This window comes from Chanodichthys erythropterus, chromosome 6, assembly GCF_024489055.1.
Source record: "Chanodichthys erythropterus isolate Z2021 chromosome 6, ASM2448905v1, whole genome shotgun sequence".
NCBI lineage: Eukaryota > Metazoa > Chordata > Actinopteri > Cypriniformes > Xenocyprididae > Chanodichthys > Chanodichthys erythropterus.
In genome coordinates, this window is record NC_090226.1 from 29,102,338 (window position 1) to 29,123,774 (window position 21,437).

Consider the following 21,437-nt stretch of genomic DNA (forward strand, 5'->3'; position numbering starts at 1 on the left):
TTATGCTCATCAAGACTGCATTTATTTGATCAAAAATACAGTGAAAACCTTTATATTGTGTACAATTATTACAATTTAAAATTAATGTTTTCTATTTCAAAACAGTTCTGCTGCTTAAAATTTTTGTGGAAACTTTTTTAGAACACTTTTATGGATAAATAAGTTCAAAAGAATAGTATTTATCTGAATTATAAATCTTTTGTACATTATAAATGCCTTCACTTGTGATCAATTTAATGCGTCCTGAATAAAAGTGTTAATTTCTTACTGACCTCAAACTTTTGAATTGTTGAATATAGAGAAAGTTTGTTTTGGCACATTAAGATGGATATTTTTCTTTGCTTAAAGGGTTAGTTCACCCAAAAATGAAAATAATGTCATTTATTCCACACCCGTAAGACCTTCGTCCATCTTTGGAACACAAATTAAGATATTTTTGTTGAAATCCGATGGCTCTGTGAGGCTTACATAGCCAGCAATGACATTTCCTCTCTCAAGATCCATTAATGTACTAAAAACATATTTAAATCGGTTCATGTGACTACAGTGGTTCAATATTAATATTATAAAGTGACAAGAATATTTTTGGTCCAAAATAACGACTTATTTAGTGATGGCCGATTTCAAAACACTGCTTCAGGAAGATTTGGAGGGTTATGAATCTTTTGTGTCAAATCAGCGGTTCGGAGCGCCAAAGTCACATGATTTCAGCAGTTTGGCGGTTTGACACGCGATCCGAATCATGATTCGACACAAAAGATTCATAACGCTCTGAAACTTCCTGAAGCAGTGTTTTTAAATCGGTCATCACTAAATATTAAGTCGTTATTTTGTTTTTTGGCGCACCAAAAATATTCTCATCGCTTTATAATATTAATATTGAACCACTGTACTCACATGAACTGATTTAAATATGTTTTTAGTACATTTATGGATCTTGAGAGAGGAAATGTCATTGCTGGCTATGGAGGCCTCACTGAGCCATTGGATTTCAACAAAAATATCTTAATTTGTGTTCTGAAGATTAATGAAGGTCTTACGAGTGTGGGACGGCATGAGGGTGAGTAAATAATGACATTTTTTCATTTTTGGGTGAACTAACCCTTTAATTGTAGGACCTTTCATAGTGTTTATGGTTAGAGGGTAGCTTAAGTTTGACATTGATGCTGATGTATTTTTGTTGTGTGGTCAGTCTTTTACGAGGGGCTGAAGAGATGGGACTGCAGAAAGCTGTGAAGCCGGAGTTTGGTGGCGGGTCTCGCAGTTTCTCCTGTGAGGAAGATTACATCTACGACAACATTGAGAGTGAACTCTGTTTCTTCACTTCACAGGTCCTTCACAATATTGAGCATAAAATTTGACATACCTTTATACAAAATTAAATTCAGGATTTATTTGTTACTGGACTTTCACTACACTAATATCATGAGTGCTTTAGACATCTTATTTAAACAGAAAAACAATGCAAACACTAAAAAAGTGGTAATCTAAAAATGATAACTTCCTAATTAACTTTTATTAAAGTGGAAAATATTGTTTAATATCACTTAATAAACCTAAATACATTAATTCATACCAACAAAACAAAATGTTATGGGTTAAATCAGGTAGAAATTGCTCTTTAAAGGTGCCCTAGAATTAAAAATGTAATTTATCTTGGCATAGTTAAATAACAAGAGTTCAGTACATGGAAAAGACATACAGTGAGTCTCAAACTCCATTGTTTCCTCCTCCTTATATAAATCTCATTTGTTTAAAAGACCACCAAAGAACAGGTGAATCTCAACATAACACAGACTGTTACGTAACAGTCGGGGTGTACGCCCCCAATATTTGCATATGCCAGCTCATGTTCAAGCATTAGACAAGGGCAGAACGTCTGGGTGTGCACAGATGAATCATCAGACTAGCTAAGCAAGCAAGAACAATAGTGAAAAATGGCAGATGAAGCAATAATAACTGACATGATCCATGATATCATGATATTTTTAGTAATATTTGTAAATTGTCTTTCCAAATGTTTCGTTAGCATGTTGCTAATGTACTGTTAAATGTGGTTAAAGTTACCATTGTTTCTTACTGTATTCATGGAGAGAAGACTGTCATTCAAAACTCATTCAGAATCAATGTAAACATCCAAATAAACACTGTACTTACGCGATTAGACATGTTGCATGACGAACACTTTGTAAAGATCCATTCTGAGGGTTATATTAGCTGTGTGAACTTTGTTTATGCTGTTTAAGGCAAGCACGAGCTCCGTGGACGGGGAGCACGAGGATTTAAAGGGGCCGCAGCCTAAATCGGCTCATATTTAATGATGCCCCAAAATAGGCAGTTAAAAAAATGAATAAAAAAAAAATCTATGGGGTATTTTGAGCTGAAACTTCACAGACACATTCAGGGGACACCTTAGACTTATATAACATCTTTTAAAAAGACGTTCTACGGCACCTTTAATGTAAATTGTATGTTACAATGCAGTGTAAATAAAAACATTCTTATATAAGTAACTCATAATGTAAAAGGAAGTATTTTGATTGATGTTGGTAAATCATTGGTAAACTTGAAAAGTAGTACCACCAAACCCTGGCTTACAGGTTAAATTTTATGAGTGCTTTAACAAAAAATATGTTTAGCTTTTTTTACTTTTAAACAGTCATTATTTTGCCTCATAGACTTCCATTGTAATCACATTACTGTTAACAATTTATTTTGGTTATAAACTGAGAGCTGAATAAATTTTTCTTCTGTGGTAATCAACATCACGGACATTGTCGATAGAGATAAGGTTTTAGTTAATCCATAATATTCTTTTAAAGAATGACGTCATTGAGACATCGAATTGGGTTGCACATTCTTGTTTCGCTCGGACATTGTTATAGATTGAAGTGTATTCTTTTCCGTATCATAGGAACGTCAAAGCATAATCAAATACTGGCTGGACAATCTCAGAGCTAAACATGGGGAGGCCCTTCACAACATTCACTTCCTGGAAGGGCAGCCAATCAGTGAGTCCTTATATTTAGACTTCCTGAGAGCCCTGAGAAGTGTGTGCCTTGATCTGTACCAGTGGCCTGTATATTTGTGTATCAGTATCTGGATTACCTGAAATCAATTTGATTGTGCAGGCTGACATTTTATATGTTGCTTGTGACAGATCTAGTGAACGTTTCTAGAAGGAAAAATTTTACCAAAGTTTTGAATACCTGTTCATGTTGTGTGTGTGTTAGTGAGCGTGCACTGTGTGTATATGTTCCAGTTCCTGAGCTGAGGGCGCGAGGTGTGATCCAGCAAGTCTTCCCGCTTCATGAGCAAAGGATTCTGGGACAGCTGATGAAGTCATGGGTGCAGGCCGTGTGTGAAAAACAGCCACTGGGTTAGTAGTAATCAATGGGAAGTCAACAGCGAAATGTATTTTCACTGTCAGCTTTGTTGTTGTTTTGTGAATTGAAAAGTAATGTTGCTATCCCCACTGCTGGTTTTAAGTTTCTTTTAAATGGTCTCCCAGCTTAGCCAACTGGTGTTTAGCTGGGTTGTCAGATGGTCTCTCGGATGACCAGTTGAAAAGTGGCCAAAAACCTGGTATAAGAAATCAGCTTAAGTTAGTTTAAGAGTTTTTAGCAGGAAACTCCCTATTTAATCTTGTGCAAAAACACACAAGATAACTCTTAATTTCAACATTTATTTATAGTATGATGCAAAGCATGCTGGGAATTAGAAATCTGCTGCAACTCAACTCAATCATATTATGTTTAGCTTACTACAATGAAATTTTTTAGTTCAAACAACTTTTTTCTTTTAAGTACAACAAACTTTCATTATTATTTGAGTGAAACAAACTCATTTTGTTTGATTAATTTCACCATTCAGTTTTACAGTGTAGCAAAAGTGAATCCAGGTATATAAAATGGAAGCAAAAACAGTAAATCTAGATACGACAAGAAAACAAGGTAAATCCAGACAAGGGCAAGGCAGGTACAACTGAAGTGAGCATCAGACACATGATACCTCCATAATGGACAACACCAGACAAAAGACAAAGGCAACACTGAGATACTGACAGGCTAACAAGTGAAGTAAATTAATCACTAAGGCAAAAAACAAGGCAAACAGGAACTAAACCAGGAAGTTAAAAAATAACAGGAACAATGGGAACAAAAATACACTTCAAAATAAGAGTCTTAGAACACCAGACAGGAGAAAACGAGATGGGAAACTTAACAGTATTCTATGCTGAAAAGGGTCAAAATACAAATATTACATTCTAAAAAACAAGCAAACAAACAACTGATTACAGCTAACCACTTTAAAGTTAAAGGAGCAATATGTAAGATTTTTGCAGTAAAATATCCAAAAACCACTAGGCCAGTGTTATATATTTTGTTCACTTGAGTACTTACAATACCTCAAATATTTCCATCTCTTTGTAAATCGTGAGAAAATTGCAATTTTAACCAAGGCTCCGGGACATGTGAGGAGTCGCCTGTCAATTACATCATACCCGCGTTACCCTCGGTTTCCGGTTTGATTTTGTAGAAACCATGGAAACACCAAAGACGCTTTAATATATTACACGTTTTAATAGACAAGGGAACATCTGTTTTGATATATTTATAGACAGAAAACCAATTATTGTTATATAGCTCAACACATTTAGTCTTGTTTATTAAATCTAATTTTCTTGATATTTTTTTTTTTTTTGCGATTACCATGCTTTACCACGCCTCCGAGAAAAACACTATTTTGTGAAGTAGCTAACATAGCATAATCAGATGCAGCTTTATTTTTAGTAACAGTAATATAGCATTTTTTCTATCATAATATGTTTTAAAATTGTTTTCATGTCATTTATCAACACAAGTTATCCAGCATTTAATATGATATTCTAAAATCGATCTATCTTACTACAGTGTCTCACAGCAGCCGCCGAGCGAACGCACAGAGTAACGTTATAACATCATTTTTAACACACTCAAATATGATAAACAGAGCTGTGTTACCTCATACTCATGACCAGAAAAGTGGAAGCAGCGTCGGCAACTGTGGCAAAATAAAAGTTCTGCTGCTTGTGAGGCGTGTGTTGCGCAATCACTCCAGCTCCCACAACACTCAGTCCTGCTCTGTCCTATCCCTATTCTTTTGCATCGTCCGTTGAAGTGAAGTCCACATGTCCCAAGTTTCCGCTCTCAAAAATTCATTATGCTGTGCTCCGTTTGTTTGTGACTGGCATGCTCAATAAACAAATTCATTGTTGATTATTTTTTTATAACTAATTACTTTTGATTTAATCTCTTAGTTGCTGCAGCCTTACTTGGATACTTGAAAGATTTGTCTGTGTCCTCTTTGTTTTCTGTGTTAGATGATATTTGTGATTATTTTGGAGCAAAGATTGCCATGTACTTCGCCTGGCTGGGTTTCTACACCACTTCCATGTTGTATCCAGCTGTTATTGGCTTTGTATTGTGGATGCTCACAGAATCAGATCAGGTATTTGATCACTTATTCACCATAACATACCATAAAAGTGACTAATCCACTATATAAGAGTTTTGAAAGATGAATTCAAATTTAATTTATGGAATCCACATGTGTGATCATTTCTCTCAACATGGGGACAGGAGAGTTGACAGTCAATAAATGGGAAAACAAAGTAACTTGCGTTACTTATTTGAAAAAGTAACTCAGATATTTTGTTATACATTTAAAAGTAATGCGTTACTTTACTAGTTACTTGAAAAAAGTAATCTGATTACATAACTGCCGTTACTTGTAATGTGTTACCCTGAACACTGCTGTAGATCTAGTCCACCAAGACCAAATACATTAACATTGCCATATTCATTACATGCTAAAACAATTTTAATAGTTATGATTGAAATGTTTATATTGGAGTCTACTATTGTTCATATTGTGTTCCTGTCGCTGTCCTCTCAGACCAGCAGGGATATCTGTTGTGTGGTGTTTGCTCTCTTTAATGTGGTGTGGGCCACGTTGTTCCTGGAGCGCTGGAAACGCAGAGGGGCGGAGCTCGCTTATAAGTGGGGTACACTGGACACCCCAGCCGAGTCCCTGGAGGAGCCCAGACCTCAGTTCAGGGTAATGACAGTGTGAAAGATATGTCTAAAAAACACATATTTCTTTTTAAAATGGTTCTTTAAATATTTTTTTTTCTCTCTTGCTCTTCGGGGCAGGGTGTGAAACGGTGCAGTCCAGTAACGGGCTGTGAAGAGTTTTATTACCCTCCATGGAGGAGGAGAGTGTTCAGATGGCTGGTCAGCTTTCCTGTCTGTATATTATGCCTTTGCTTTGTATTTCTGGCCATGCTCGTCTGCTTTGAGCTTCAGGTGAGTTACACACTCTAACACACACATACTGATCTATGGTAGATGACGTCCTGCATTGTGATAGCCTATTTTTCAATATTTTTTACATTATTATGCATGCAGATTTCATGACCTCATATTAATTGAGAGACTGCGTGTGCTTTTTATACTTGTAAAAAATCTTTTATAACATCACAAGATGATTTTGTATATATAACATTTTTAAAGAAAAAAAAGCATTAACATAAAACATTATAAGTGGACCACATGTGGAAAAAAAAAATAATATTTGTAATATTCATAATAAAAATAATATATGGATTTGCATATTATTCGGTACAAATACTTGTTCATGTAATGTGAGTTGTAATGAAGTGATGTTTGGCAGGAATTTGTGATGGGGATTAAGGAGCTTCCACGAGTAGCACGATTTATCCCTAAAATCATGTTGGCCATCACTGTGACGGCGTGTGACGAGGTGTACAGAAAGATCGCCTGCTGGCTAAATGACATGGGTGAGTCAGAGGATATCTGCATGAGCTGAAGTTTATATTCACTCAATCAGTGCAGCTGTCACTTGAATGTGTATCTTTGTGCTAAACTACTTAATTATTTTTTTAAGATGTTCATTAACACTGTATTCAACCAATCAAAATTTTATTAGGCAACTGTGCACTAAATTCAGTTGGTTTTGGTTGAATAGTCAATAGTAAAAAGTAGCCAGGCTGAAATGGATAGTGGTCTGGATTTGTGGAATACAGCCATCCAGAAACCAAACACAGGAGTAAGGAGGAGAAAGAAGATAAATACTGACTAGTTGTTAGGCCTCTGTGAGATGAATACTAATGTCTGAATCTTCTGTTTCCCACAGAAAACTACAGACTCCAGAGTGCCTATGAGAAAAATCTCATCATTAAAATGGTTCTTGTAAGTACTTGTGAAAAAATATATATAGCTACATTTTGGAGTACTCAACATTTTGTATCTAAAATGCTCACGTTTTGCTCCTGAAATGTTCTTTCTTTCTTTCTTTCTCAGTTTCAGTTTGTAAATTCTTATCTCAGCCTTTTCTATATTGGATTCTACCTCAAAGACATGGAGCGTCTGAAAGAGGTGAGAGTCTCTGACTGGACTGCAAATTAGTCGCTTTTCTGCAAAATTCGCCGTTTTGATTCAAAATATGTAATTTATGTGAATTGTGTAGATTCGAAGAGGTTTTTTTTTTCCGTTGAGATCTTTGTCGCTATCTTTCCTGGCGTTCTGTGGTGCGTGACAATGCCTCAATTCAAAGCATAACGCACAAACCGATCATCTCTCCAACTTTACTAGTTACAACATGAAATAAACATGAATGAACCTTTCAAGGCATCTTGAAACATACTTAATGAAATCCGTATCATATCTCATGTAATCGCTCAATGAGTGTTTCAACCATGGAAAGACGTCAATAAAACAGATTGTAAAAAATGTCACATTTACCATCCCATTTACATCAGGAAAGTCTTTCGGTGTCCAAAAACTCACTAGTCAGCAACAAAAATGAACTTAGAGAGGAGTATTTTGCTAAATATATGCACTATAGGCTATTGCGTATACCTTGTATTTGTACTTAACGTGTGCTTTAATATTGAATGTATGTTTGAATAAATCCGTTTTATGGCAGCCATCATTTAAATGTTTATACCCTAAAAAACAAGTAGAAACATAATTATGTCATTAAAAATGTATTATAACATTATTATAAAAACTTCTTTATGGGTAATTTATATGCAAGTAGCTTATAAAGCGATTAATTGTAACCTTTAATAATATAATGATGCACCAACTGTGGTTCCCTGTATAGTTTACAACATTAGTTGAGAGATATTTTTTTTTTCTTTGAGGAAATTTGCCACATACTTTACCTTATAGGCCCCGAATTAATCAATATTGAATCGAAGGTAATCAAAATCAGATCGCAAGCTCATGAATTGAAATTGAATCCAATTGTGAAATTTGTGTCAATGCCCAAGCCCTAATGTCAGTTTTTATTTATTTATATATTTATTTTTATTTTTTGTGAAGCAAAAAATTTTTTTTTTCTATTTATCTTCTTAACGCCTCGTTTACATGTTAAAATCACAAAAATGTTCTCATGGGGGACGATGCCCCCAGACCCCCCTACAACTATTTAGTTCGTCACCTTTTTCACCTCTTGTGAGTTTGCAGGTCTGCAGGTAGATGTACATATAGAGGCACAATGCAGAAAATTGCAAGGTCCAATCAGATTGCCCTACTGCTTAAATTTAGTCGGTATTTATCAGGTCTTCGTGAAATAAAAATGTACCCACACTGCTGAATATACAGCCCCACAAGTTTGCAGTCCGTAATTGAGATAAAAAGGTGGTGTAAAGTCCCGTTCACACTAAGAACAATAACTATAACGATAACTGTATTTGCATTCACACCAACGGATGACCTCGTTCTGTTTATTATAAGCACGCAGTTATGTTATCAGTCACTTTAAATGCTCAATGTTTTTTATCATTCGTCAGCTGGAAAAAATGTATCCTGAAAGTAATACAGTATATATTCAAAATTTGGAGACTTTTGAGTCAGTTTCAATGCTTTTATATTTTTGAAAGATGTCTCTTTTATACTGTTTTATTCTATTCAGGATTCTATGATGAACAGCATTTATTTGAAATAGAATCGTTTGTAACATTATATATTTTCACTTTTGATCAATTTAAAGGTGCAATGTGTAAATTTTAGGAGGATCTATTGACAGAAATGCAATATTACCTTACAAACTGTTATGTTTTTATTAGAATAAACCATTGTCTACATACACCGTGGGTCCTCTTACATTTTAAGTCGCCATTTTGCGGCGGCATGTTTCTACAGTAGCCCTAAATGGACAAACTCTCTACAGAGCGTGTTTGCTTGACTCTGCTGTCTCAGACGATGACATCTTTGTCCTGTGTTGGTCCCCGTAGCTTCTCTATATTGCAATTCGCAACCTCACTGCTATATGCCGCTAAATGTACACACTGCACCTTTAAAAGGATCTTTTCTGAATTAAAAAGTATTAATTTCTTTTCTTTTTTTTTTTTTTTACCATAAAGTTTTGAACGGTAGTGTGTAATATATAGAGAAAGAGAGAGTAAGAATTTCATATCTAATGAAAATTTACATTTTAACTGACACATGGCCAAATAAATTGGAATCAAATAAAATTAGAATTGAAATTGTGATATCTGTATTAATGTTCGGCCTTGTCATGCGAGAGTATAACTTGTTGGTGTCTCTATTGCTGTAGATGCTGGCCACGCTGCTGATTATCCGGCAGTTTGTGCAAAACATGAAGGAAGTCCTGCAGCCCTACCTGGCCGAGCGGCACAGATTGGGTGAGCTCACGCTGCGGGCTGTTTGGGAGCTGCTGGTGTCTGCACTGCTCAAGTACGGGCGACTCGCAGCAGGGCGAGCGCAGGTCTCGCCCAGCGACCCCACTGTGCTCGGGTCAGGTCTGCACGGCCCACAGATGGGTGAAGAGGGCCCACAAGAGAGGCGAGAACGCAAGTGTCTCAATGGAGGCTGTGGCGTCCCGGACGAGGATGTGGAGGAGGAGCCTGGGGAGAGGCACAGCGAAGAAGAGAACGAATCAGAGAGCCTCATCGACTGCGGCCTGAAGCTGCGAAAGGTCAGCTTCATTGAGAAGGTGGAGCGCAAGTCCGCAAGCTGCGTCAGCCCAGTGGATGACAGCTTCTTGGAGGAGGGGAGCCCCACCATGGTGGAGAGGGGCATGGATCCTGCCTCGGTTTTTGAGATGTGCGATGATGATGATGAAAATGGGGTTCCGGAGATGAAGGAACTGACAGCGGAGCCGCTGCCAACAGGACTGGAGAACAGCACGTCAGTCAGGCTCAGGAGGAGGGGGCGGAGCTTAGAGAGGGCTGACAGTAAGACGAAGAGAGATTCATGGATGGATCCTCCTGAGGAGCAAGAAACCGCTACGCTGACACAGGCCGAGATCGAGAGCTGCATGCAAACGAACCAGGTCAGAAGACACTCCATACATATAGTCTAAGATAAACAACATACACATATCTTTTCATTAGCGGTGCTAACAGAAAATGTTCAAAACTAACTGAATCTTTAGTTATATATGTTTGTAACACTTTACAATATGGGTGCACTAATATGCATTAATTCATGCTTAACTAATGCATGGATAATCATGTGTTAATGTATGACTCATGACTCACAAGCATGGACCTCTGAATCTGAAGGATCTGGAGAGATTCTGTATGGAGGAATGGCCTCAGATCTATTGCCATATGTTCATTAACCTTACTACGCATTGTAGGAGAAGATCCAGAGCTGTTATCTTGGCGAAATGAGGTTGGACAAAGTATTAAATGAAGGGGTGCCAATAATTGTGGAATATGCTTTATTATAAGAATTTTATTCTTTATTCTGAGCATAAGAAACTTTTAAAAACATAAACTGAACATCCTTAAACTTTTCAACGGTAGTGTAAAATATTATTTATTTTTAACAGTATTTAAACAGAACACAATGCTTTCCAACTAAAGCAGTATACTGCAAATGTCTATGTAATGTATGTGTGTTATCAGAAAACAATGAATATCTGTGTGTTTTAGTTTACTGATATTTTACTGTCTGCAGTCAAACATATACTTCCAACTGACATAATTTCAGAAAAACTCTAAACTTATAAAACAAAGTCCCTTAAAGGTAAAGTATGCAATTTTCAGTGAGGCTAGCAATAGCGAGCTAGCTTTGAAAGCATAAGATCTAAGACCTATGCGTTCCACAGACGATACATATATACATATAAATACATTTAGACCACTTAGTGATTGCTATCAGGATGTGAAGAAACTTTCAACCAGCATAACAAAAAATGTTTCTGGAACAAATCACTTTCCCTGCCTTTAAAGGTTTAGTTCACTTTCAAATAAAATGTTCCTGATAATTTACTCACCCTCATGTCATCCAAGATGTCCATGTCCTTCTTTCTTCAGTCGAAAAGAAATTAAGGTTTTTGATGAAAACATTCCAGGATTTTTCTCATTATAGTGGACTTCAATGGCCTCCAGATGGTTGAAGGTCAAAATCACAGTTTCAGTGCAGCTTCAAAGAGCTTTAAACCATAACAGACGAGGAATAAGGGTCTTATCTAGCGAAACAATCAGTCATTTTCGAAAAAAATACAACTGTATATGCTTTATAAACACAAATGATCGCCCTTCACGTGCTTCCGCTTTCCATATTCTTCAAAAAGCTTACGCTGTATGTATGTCCTACGCCTTCTCCATTCAACTTACGGAACGAACGTGGCGCCAGTTTTGTTTTTTTCCGTAAGTAAAATAGGGAAGGTTTAGGACATACGGCGTAAGCTTTTTTAAGAATAGCGGAAGCATGTGCAATCTGTTTATATCATCTGTTTATATAAAGCATATACAGTTGTATTTTTTTCGAAAATGACCGATGGTTTCTCTAGATAAGACCCTTATTCCTCGTCTGGTATTGTTTAAAGCCCTTTGGAGCTGCAATGAAACTGCAATTTTGACCTTCAACCGTTTGGAGGCCATTGAAGTCCACTATAAGGAGAATAATCCTGGAATGTTTCCATTAAAAACCTTCATTTCTTTTCGACTGAAGAAAGAAAGACATGAACATCTTGGATGACATGAGGGTGAGTAAATGATCAGGAAAATTTTATTTGAAAGTGAACTAATCCTTTAACTGCTCTCCAGGACACATTTCAGGACTACCAGGAGATGTTTGTCCAGTTTGGATATGTGGTGCTCTTTTCCTCTGCCTTCCCATTGGCCGCCATGTGTGCCCTCATCAACAATATCATTGAGATCCGGAGTGACGCGTTTAAACTGTGCACCAGCCTTCAGAGACCTTTCGGCTTGAGGGTGGGGAGCATCGGACAATGGCAGGTTAGACTACACAGAGTACTCTGAAATACACAAAGGACAAATGTGTTCATTTGATATTGTTCTAGGAGTGTCTTTATATTACAAGGTTGTGTAAAATCCTGTATCATTGCACAGACAGTGATGGAAGCCATGGGTCTGATTGCCATCATAGTGAACTGCTATCTGATTGGTCAGTGTGGGCAGCTACAGAGACTGTTTCCCTGGCTTAGTCCTGAGATGGCCATTATCTCCATTGTCATCCTAGAGGTACACACGCACTCTCAAGCACATACACGCACTCTATATAACTCTAATGCCAAGTTCAGGCTACACAATATCAGCCAAATTTTGGCACGATCATAGGTTGTCATGGTTATTTGTAAACAACAATGGGCGTTGGAACGCAAGAATCGATTGTTTTATCTTAACAGAAAGACTTGAATGTTTCATTTTTTTTCGGTCCTTCGCAACGGGTTCTGTCACATCTGTGACGGTGACCAATAGGCCTTTATCATAGTACACATGTCGTCACATCCTTCTCCAATTAGTAGCGTAAAGGAAATTCCTCCTGTATTATTGTCAAAGAACAGACGCCAGTTTTGAGAAGAAAATTAAACTAGCTTAGTTTAACTTAACAATAAATGTCAATATTTAAAACTGTTTATTTAGTCTTACGTGATACACTACTATGTATGTCATCTTTTATTTTATTGTGTAACATTATCTGAGAGATGCGATTGTCAGCACTGCTGGTGTTGCCAGACTGAATAAATTTTATTTTTAATGTTATCTTGTTTATTTTTACATTATATTACCACCCATTTTTGTCTACAGTGTAATGTTATCCAGTCATTGCACTCAAACACAGAGGATATGATTCCTTTATAAAATGATTAGTTCCTGTCCTTGATTCTGTTTGGTCAATAGCTGTATTATTCATGATAAAACACGGCTATGACCGCTTCACTCAACAGTTCTGTGTATCACTACATAACACCCTTAGCAACCACTCTTAGCAACGTAAACTGTTTGTTCTCAATTTATATTGTTCACTGAAGCCTACTATAGAAGAGAATTGTGAGAAAGAGATCGAGTGATTGAGTTTATTACCTGCATTCAGATTTAGCATTTTCCTTCAGGTCAGTCCTATGTTCATAATAAAAAATCTGTTTAAATGTCCGATGTATTATCTTGTCCTTTTAACAGTTAAGGGGTTTTCCCGTGACTGACAGCGCTAGTCAAAGCATTTGTCAGTTGTGTCTTGTTCCGTGTTCACAACAATTCAGTCTTTTCAATGTAAAAGTCTTCTACTGACTGACACACTCATACAGACTGCCATCTAATGGCGTGATAATGTAACTTCTGTTGATGTTCACAGTCAGGGACTATTTTTTTCCGGTGGATGGAAGGCTTTTAGTGAAAGTTTACTTCATGAAAGTTGTATTGATACATATTTTTGGCTTTAATATTTGTATTGTGTGGTAACCATTTTATAAAAGCAAAAAGGTACTCGAGGCTAGTGCTGTATCGTGAATAAGTCACGCCTAACAATGACCTTCTGCCATGACTTATTCACGATACAGCACAACCTCTCATACCTTAATTACAATTTAATACAACAAAGTTTCCAACAAACATTTGATTTAATCCCTCCAAAATAGATTTTAGTCATAATTAATACACATACAGTACTGTTTGCGCGTTCCCCTTTAAATCACAAAATTTACATTGGAATATTATGACACCTTTTTTCTTTCATCACACGCATTATTAAAGATGGCAAGCATTGATTGGTCAGCAAGCAGTTTCTTGTCTACGACATGGCAAGAATTTAGAAGTCAAAATCGCATAATCTATGACTATCGTAACAAACAAAAATATTATGTAGTCTGAACCTTGGCATATTTCAATTTAACTGAACCTTGACACCATTAGTGTTGTAGGTTATGAAGTTACTAAATGTACTGTAAATCACTTTGGATAACAGGGTGTACTAGCATGCTTTTCTTTGTTCATGTAATTGTTAGTGTAATGAGCTCAAAATATCAAAACATGTTTGATTTTCTCATACTGAATGGAGTCAAAGTATGAAACTAAAAAAAGTAGTCTATGCCCATAATAAACTACTAAATTTTATCATTAATCTGCCAACTCTGACTGCCCAAAATATGCAGACTGTCTCAGCAACTAGCGTCAACTTGTTCAAACTGCAAATCAGGGCTAAATTCTGGACAAAAGTTGTGTAGTGTATTCCAGCCTTTAGAAATAAAGCTATGGCACCCTGAGGGCTGAAATCACATGAGTTTAGCTTTGTCATTCACACTCACTCACACCCAAAAATGTCATCATTGTTACTTGTGTGCTTCCAGGCCAGTCATGAAGCATACCTCTGTTCTATTCTCAATCCTTGCCCGTTAGTCTGAAGTTTCTTCTGAACTGACCTCTTTCACTTGTAGCCCTCTTTTTTCTTCTGTTTATAGGATTTGGTGTTAAAAGACTGTATGTTCTGTGCTGTGACTCCAGGAGAACTGTATTCAGTTTTTTGACATACCACACATGAGGGAAATGATAATAAACAGACTTTAACTTCTGCTTTTCTTTCTGTCTTTCCATTCATGACCAGCACTTTGCAGTACTACTGAAGTATATAATTCATGTGGCAATACCAGACATCCCAAGCTGGGTGGGAGAGGAAATGGCCAAGCTGGAGTTTCAACGCAAAGAGGCATTCAAGGTAATAGCACATCCATCGCCTCAACCCCTCAAGAGCCATTCTGATGATTCAAACAAAGAATTTAGCTTTATATTAGTAGTGGTGTTTGACCAAAGAATATTTAGGAAACTAAGAGTGTACCCAGTAGGCAATCTGAACAATGCCCTGAGCACGTTTGACCCCAAAAGTCTAGTTCGGGTCTAGGGGGCCTGAGCAAACTAGAATCACAATGTATCATGGTTAATTAATATATCAATACTCCCAGTTTCTGTTCATAAAAATGTTTTAAATCAAACAGCTCTGTCATAATAATGGCTGAAATAATGAAAATAACTTCTCAATGTCTTACCCTATATGGGGGCTTCGAATATTGTGTTGAGAACCACTGAGCAAGAACACCCTAAGAATAAACATACTAAAACAACCAGAATGCCTTAGCAATTGCTTAGCAACATCCTGACAACTCTCAGCTCTCTAGAATTGGGGCAGCAACTGGATTCATTGCTGGTGTACATGTGTTTTCAGAAGCATGAGCGTCAGGCACAGCAGCATTACCAGCAGCAACAGAGGAGAAAGCGTGAGGAGGAGGAGCGACAGCGCCAGGCGGAGTATCAGGCTCGGCGTGATCGAGACGACGGCCGCTCTGACTCTTCGGGAGGCGACCACCACCATGACAAGAGCCAAAGTGGCAAATCCAGACCAGGGGGTGGGGGAAGTGCTTCTGGTGGGGAGAAACCCAAGCGACCCAGCTCACTTCTCGGTAACAACAATGTCATGAAACTGAAGCAGATCATCCCTCTGCAGAATAAGTTTTCTTCCGGCACGGCCCGTTCCCCACAGTCACCCACGGGTAGTGAACCCAAGCTACCGGGTTTTCTTAGTTTCAAGTTCCTGAAGTCTCCTGAGAACAAAAAAGAGACCGCAACAGCTTCCTCTAGTACGTCAACAGTTCCTCCAGTCCAGGAGAGGGCAGAGAGGTCCCAATCACCCAACAAGTCCTTCAATCCTGGGAAACTCTTTAACTTTGGGAAATCAGAAGGAGGGGCATGTGTAAACGGGGCTCAACCTTCAAAACCAGGGGATGGGGGACAGATGCACGACAAGCCCCCCAATAAGTCCGACCTCAATGGGGTTCCGGACGAAATCCCATCCCCTTGTAGAGAGAATGAGGAGAATGGATCCTCATCCGATGCTGATCCTTCAGGTCCTAAGATGTAACAAGAAAATGATCTCCATTAAAAAACAGTGTGAGAAACTACTTAGTAACACTGAGGGAGGGAGGGAGAGAGGGAAGGAGAAGGTCCTCTTCTGGTTTTTGAGGCTGTGTAAGGGGCTGTTTACACGACACCGTTTTAACTAAAAACAAAACTTTTTATGCGTGTTGGTCGTTCATTTACACAACAATGATGTTTTGGGGTCCTGAAAACGGGTTTCAAAGTGCAAGTTTTTGAAAACGATACCGTCATCGTCTCTGTGTAAACTACAAAAATGAGAATCTGTGAAAACGGTGAGGTCATGCGCATGGCATGCGTGATACTTGTTCAGTCTAAAGGTGCGTAGTGTTTCTTTACAAAGTGACATCGCCATCTACTGGCCTGGCAGCATAATACAGCGTTTTCAGTCGTTTCTGCGGATCCGTGTGAACAGGGATCGTTGTTTTCTGGAAAGCATGAAGGATAAACTTTTCCGTTTTTAGTACATCGTGGTCGTGTAAACATACCCTAAGACTTGACCTGGAAGCTGTTAAGTAAAATATATAAGGGGAAATTCACTAAAGGTCCAGGTTCACTTCATTTTCCGTGTTCCGCTTCATCTAACGCACAATGGGGTGCGCGAGCACTTAAAAGTGTACTCTATTGACTAGGTAGCGCAGATGGATGTTCAACGCTACCTTTTTTAAAAATCTCTCACACATGCACTATTGGACATGCACAAGTCCACATGGACACAAAAATTGGGCTGCAAGTATGGTGTGCACAGACATCAGCGGACTGTGCTAATGACGAAAATTGCGTCATGCTGACTGTCTGCAAGCCGGAGCGGAACACGGACTAGAGAAGTTTACTTTCGGCTTTCGAATATATTGCGCCCACAAATTAGCGTTGTGTGTTTGCACGTGTTGTCCGCGTTGTTTTAGCACCCGATTCACTTAAGTAAGCGAATCAGGTAATGGTTGCCACGAAAGTACTTGCGCCTTATTTCCAGACAATAGCTTAGAGACGGCGGCTGGTACAATTTTCACAGCAGGAACTTTTTAAAACTGTCAGAAAATATTTGCTTGCTACAATTACTACTGGAAAATGCACACAAACATCCATTTTAAAATAAAACGTTTTCTGTCAGCGCTTCATTTGGATAGAAAGTGAGCTGACGATGAAAGAATGACAAAGACATCATTTAAATACGCATGACACTGTGCTATATTGGCGCATATAGAACCTGGTTAAGTTGGATTGCAGCTGGTAAACAAGACCCGCGGTTTTGTGCGGAAATGCCACACGCTACAGTGGTGCAACTGTTTAGTGAATTCGCCCCATAATGGCTTTGCTATTTCAGAAGAACTCCATAGAAAAGACCCCCTCCAAACACGTAATCACACACACATTGCCTTTTCTGCAACCCAAATAGGAATGCATGAGCTGCGTTTCTGACGGTTTTTAAAGAGCAATGTTTAATTATTAGTTTGATAATTGTAACATATTGGGTTGCCTGTGGAAAAAAAAAACAAGTTTATACCAATCACACAGTATGACCTCCATAACATCATAACAATAATCACACAATAAGCAGAAGTTCCAACTATGGGTGATATTAGGCCTGAAAACTTTTGTATGTGTTTAAAACAGCTGGTTTAGTAGAGCAATAGCAACTTTACAAGCAAAAACGACTGGTGGTTTAGTAAGTCCATACCGAATAATAGGCCCCGAATGGCAATATTTTCATGTTAATTAATAAGATAAAAAATCAATAATGAAAAGTGCAAGAGACAAATGCGAAGGGGTGTGTGATGTCGATTACTTATTTGTTTGAAATTCATGTATCCATTTCACACTATTGTGAAGCACTGTACACAAATGCAGAAGGAGAGGCCGGATGGACACCCATCATAAAAATGTGTGTCATCTCCTGAATTTGACAGCCATCACATTGCATTGCCACCAATATTCTTATCATTATAGCTCTGTTTTGAACATTCAAGCTGATATGTTACCTACAGAGTAGACTTTAACCCCTCTTAACTACATCACATCAGATTGGAAACTACTCTAAGATGACTACATAATTCCCATACTTCATAGTTTTGATGGCTTTCCTATTATTCTAAAATTTGGAAATTAGTAATAATGAGTATTTCCAAATCTTTCACTGGTATTATGATAATGATTTAATAATTAAATATTAATTATCCTGCAAGCCAATATAAGCAGTACCATGCCTCATTACCATCCTCATTACATATGAAAATGCTCTAATTTATTTTTTATTATTACACTACTGAAATAATATACTGTCACTTTTTTACTCCAATTTAATATTCAGCATTTGTTACCATTCATGGCTACCTTTTTATATAATTGTTTCATTTTTTACTGAAGCAAAACTAATATTTGCCTCCTCTTTGCACATTATTTTAGTGTAAGACACGTTATTTTAGTGTAATGCTGCTAAGCACGTGCTTCGGTTTAGAAATGTGAAGGAAGACGTAATAGTTTCTCAAACAAACCGTCTCTGTCTTTAGAGGGGGTTTGAATGTGTGTTCTTTGAATTACTAAGCTTGTCCTGAGCAACTACGGGAGGGTCTTATCTTAACACAATGTGCTCAGTTGTTGCTATCAAAAACCCATTACACAAGTCACGGTGTCACACCCAATGAAGGGTTTCTGTGAAGCAGTGGAATCTGTGTATGAGCTTATATTCCAGCGTAAGGTCATGAAGAAACAAGAGGTGCCTCAAGTAATGGATTATTACATTTTTACTTTTTAGTTTCATAGAAAAAAAAAAAACAAGCTATGCATTTGTTATTAATTTGGTTGGCAGGATTTGCTGAGCAGACATTGTTGCAATAATATTTTGGCCTGAATGGTGATTTGAATCTGTTTTATGTTTAGTACATGTTTATCAAGCCATTCATTTATTTCATCTCATTGACAACAACTACAACAACCTGGCCTGACACAGCAATACACTTCCTGTGGGTCTTAAAATGTTAGTTATATTATCACGACTACTAATACACACTCCACATTGGATTTGAAAATTGTAAGATGTAATTTGTTATGTGAAAAGGTTGGATATGTTAAATATTTAAAAGTCACTGAGGCTCCTGACTGATGGGCTGTCAAAAATTTTTATTATTTTTTTTGCTTTCTTTTTCTGCTGTAATGTTTTGTCATCCCTGTATCATCCGTCCACATCATATGGTTAATGTAGTCAGACCGTCGGCTCTGGCATAAAAAACATTTCCGTTTCTGTTATTGTTGTTTAATTGAAAGATGTGAATAGTTAAGCTGCCGATAGCTGGAAGCATTACGAGGATGCATAGGTTTGTCGTGTAAGAACTGCTTTACATTCGGTCTAACTGTGAAATATGAACTGATTGTGATGAGGGGGCCACAGAATTCCCTCTCTGAAGGCAACCTCACAAACCTATCATGAGCTCTTCCAATGTTCCACTGTAAAACTTTTCTTTATTAAAGAAGGGAATGGGATTATTTATTTCTTTTATTTTGTCATATTTTTGTAAGAATTGAAATGGAATAATAAACAGATTTAAATTTATTGTTTTTCTGAGTTGTCTTTCAGTTTCTCTTTCAGTTACAGTTTTCTACAGTTTTAGCATTTTTAACACTTTCGTTTTGGCAAATTCATATGAATTTGCACAATCTTTGTCGTACAGTTTAGTAGGCTACGATATGGTTCAATTTCTGATTTGACATAAAAACTGATTAACCTATGCTTGTCTTGAAACTGTGATTTATTTTTCATTTAGGGGCATGAAAATGACTGCAAAATGTCGATACTCTGTTGTCTTGTGGAATGCGCGTACAAAATTACTATTACGATAATAATATTTGCGTCTCAATTTGACTGCAGCTGGGCAGCTGTGACCTGAAATAAAAATGTTCTTTTATGTATTTTGTTATGTCGCTTTCTCAAGTACCATCTTAGGGTATAAACATTTATGCAATTGGCAGATGCTTTTATCTGAAGAAACTTAATAAATAAATTTTGAGTTCATTGGGAATCAGAAGAATTGCTTTTTTTCAATTCTTCTATTTAAAGTCAGCATGAAACGTAAGCTGTGCTAGCCTTTACTTCCCTATTGTGACGTATATCCAGAGATTGAGGGTCTGTATCTCTTACCATTGGAGAAAGCGTAACGGCTAACTTAATCACGTGCGGCACCTCTCAGCCTATCGTGTAATGGCAGTGACATCAGTCGCAACATTCCCTAGTCTGCCTTCTCTTAAAAAAAATGCATTTTTATAAAGCTAAAATTTACATATAGTTCCCAACAAAAGTATCGTTTAGTGTAAAACATCCTGAAGATTAGCAAACAGGCTGTCGATTAATTAAATGATTAGCTATTTCCCCACAACAGCTGTTTAATCAGCATAGTGAAGCCTCTCACCCATTGACATCCATTCAAAAAACAGCCTCTGGTCTCCTTCTCTGCGTACCGCAGGAGGCGGAGTGTTAGCATTAGCCATTACGCTTTTTTGGCTAAAGGTTGCAAGCTTGCCTTCCAGTGGCTTTGGTATATCCAAATGTGAATAACATTAATTACTCACCCTTCATGCCGTTCCACACCCGTAAGACCTTCGTTAATCTTCGGAACGCAAATTAAGATATATTAGTTGAAATCTGATGACTCAGTGAGGCCTCCATAGCCTTGACATTTCCTCTCTCAAGATCCATTAATGTACTAAAAACATATTTAAAACAGTTCATGTGACTACAGTGGTTCAATATTAATATTATAAAGCAACGAGAATATTTTTGGTGCGCCAAAAAACCCCAAAATAACAACTTATTTAGTGATGGCCGATTTCAAAACACTGCTTCGGGAAGCTTTGGAACGTTATGAATCAGTGTGTCGAATCAGCGATTCGGAGCGCCAAAGTCACGTGATTTCAGCAGTTTGGCGGTGGGTTTGACACACAATCTGAATCATGATTCGACACAAAAGATTCATAACGCTCCGAAGCTTCCTGAAGCAGTGTTTTGAAATCGGCCATCACCAAATAAGTCGTTATTTTGTTTTTTTGGCGCTCCAAAAATATTCTCGTCGCTTTATAATATTAATATTGAACCACTGTACTCACATGAACTGATTTAAATATGTTTTTAGTACATGGATCTTGAGAGATGAAATGTCATTGCTGGCTATGGAGGCCTCACTGAGCCATCGGATTTCAACTAAAATATCTTAATTTGCGTTCCGAAGATGAACGAAGGTGA

At 37.5% G+C, this 21,437-nt stretch overlaps 1 protein-coding gene across 1 annotated transcript in view; it reads left to right on the forward strand.

The window, feature by feature from the left end:
- The window catches only part of ano8b (anoctamin 8b), a 39,585-nt gene extending 19,906 nt beyond the window's left edge, over positions 1–19,679 (forward strand). The window contains exons 4-17 of the mRNA XM_067387453.1: positions 1,193–1,331; positions 2,915–3,011; positions 3,263–3,379; positions 5,363–5,490; positions 5,938–6,099; positions 6,195–6,347; positions 6,715–6,841; positions 7,198–7,253; positions 7,365–7,439; positions 9,628–10,365; positions 12,092–12,283; positions 12,398–12,529; positions 14,886–14,996; positions 15,501–19,679. Of these exons, the coding sequence (XP_067243554.1) occupies positions 1,193–1,331; positions 2,915–3,011; positions 3,263–3,379; positions 5,363–5,490; positions 5,938–6,099; positions 6,195–6,347; positions 6,715–6,841; positions 7,198–7,253; positions 7,365–7,439; positions 9,628–10,365; positions 12,092–12,283; positions 12,398–12,529; positions 14,886–14,996; positions 15,501–16,193 (2,920 nt within the window). The 3' untranslated portion in view covers positions 16,194–19,679. The remainder of the gene's footprint in view (positions 1–1,192; positions 1,332–2,914; positions 3,012–3,262; positions 3,380–5,362; positions 5,491–5,937; positions 6,100–6,194; positions 6,348–6,714; positions 6,842–7,197; positions 7,254–7,364; positions 7,440–9,627; positions 10,366–12,091; positions 12,284–12,397; positions 12,530–14,885; positions 14,997–15,500) is intronic.
- The last annotated feature ends 1,758 nt before the right edge of the window (positions 19,680–21,437 follow it).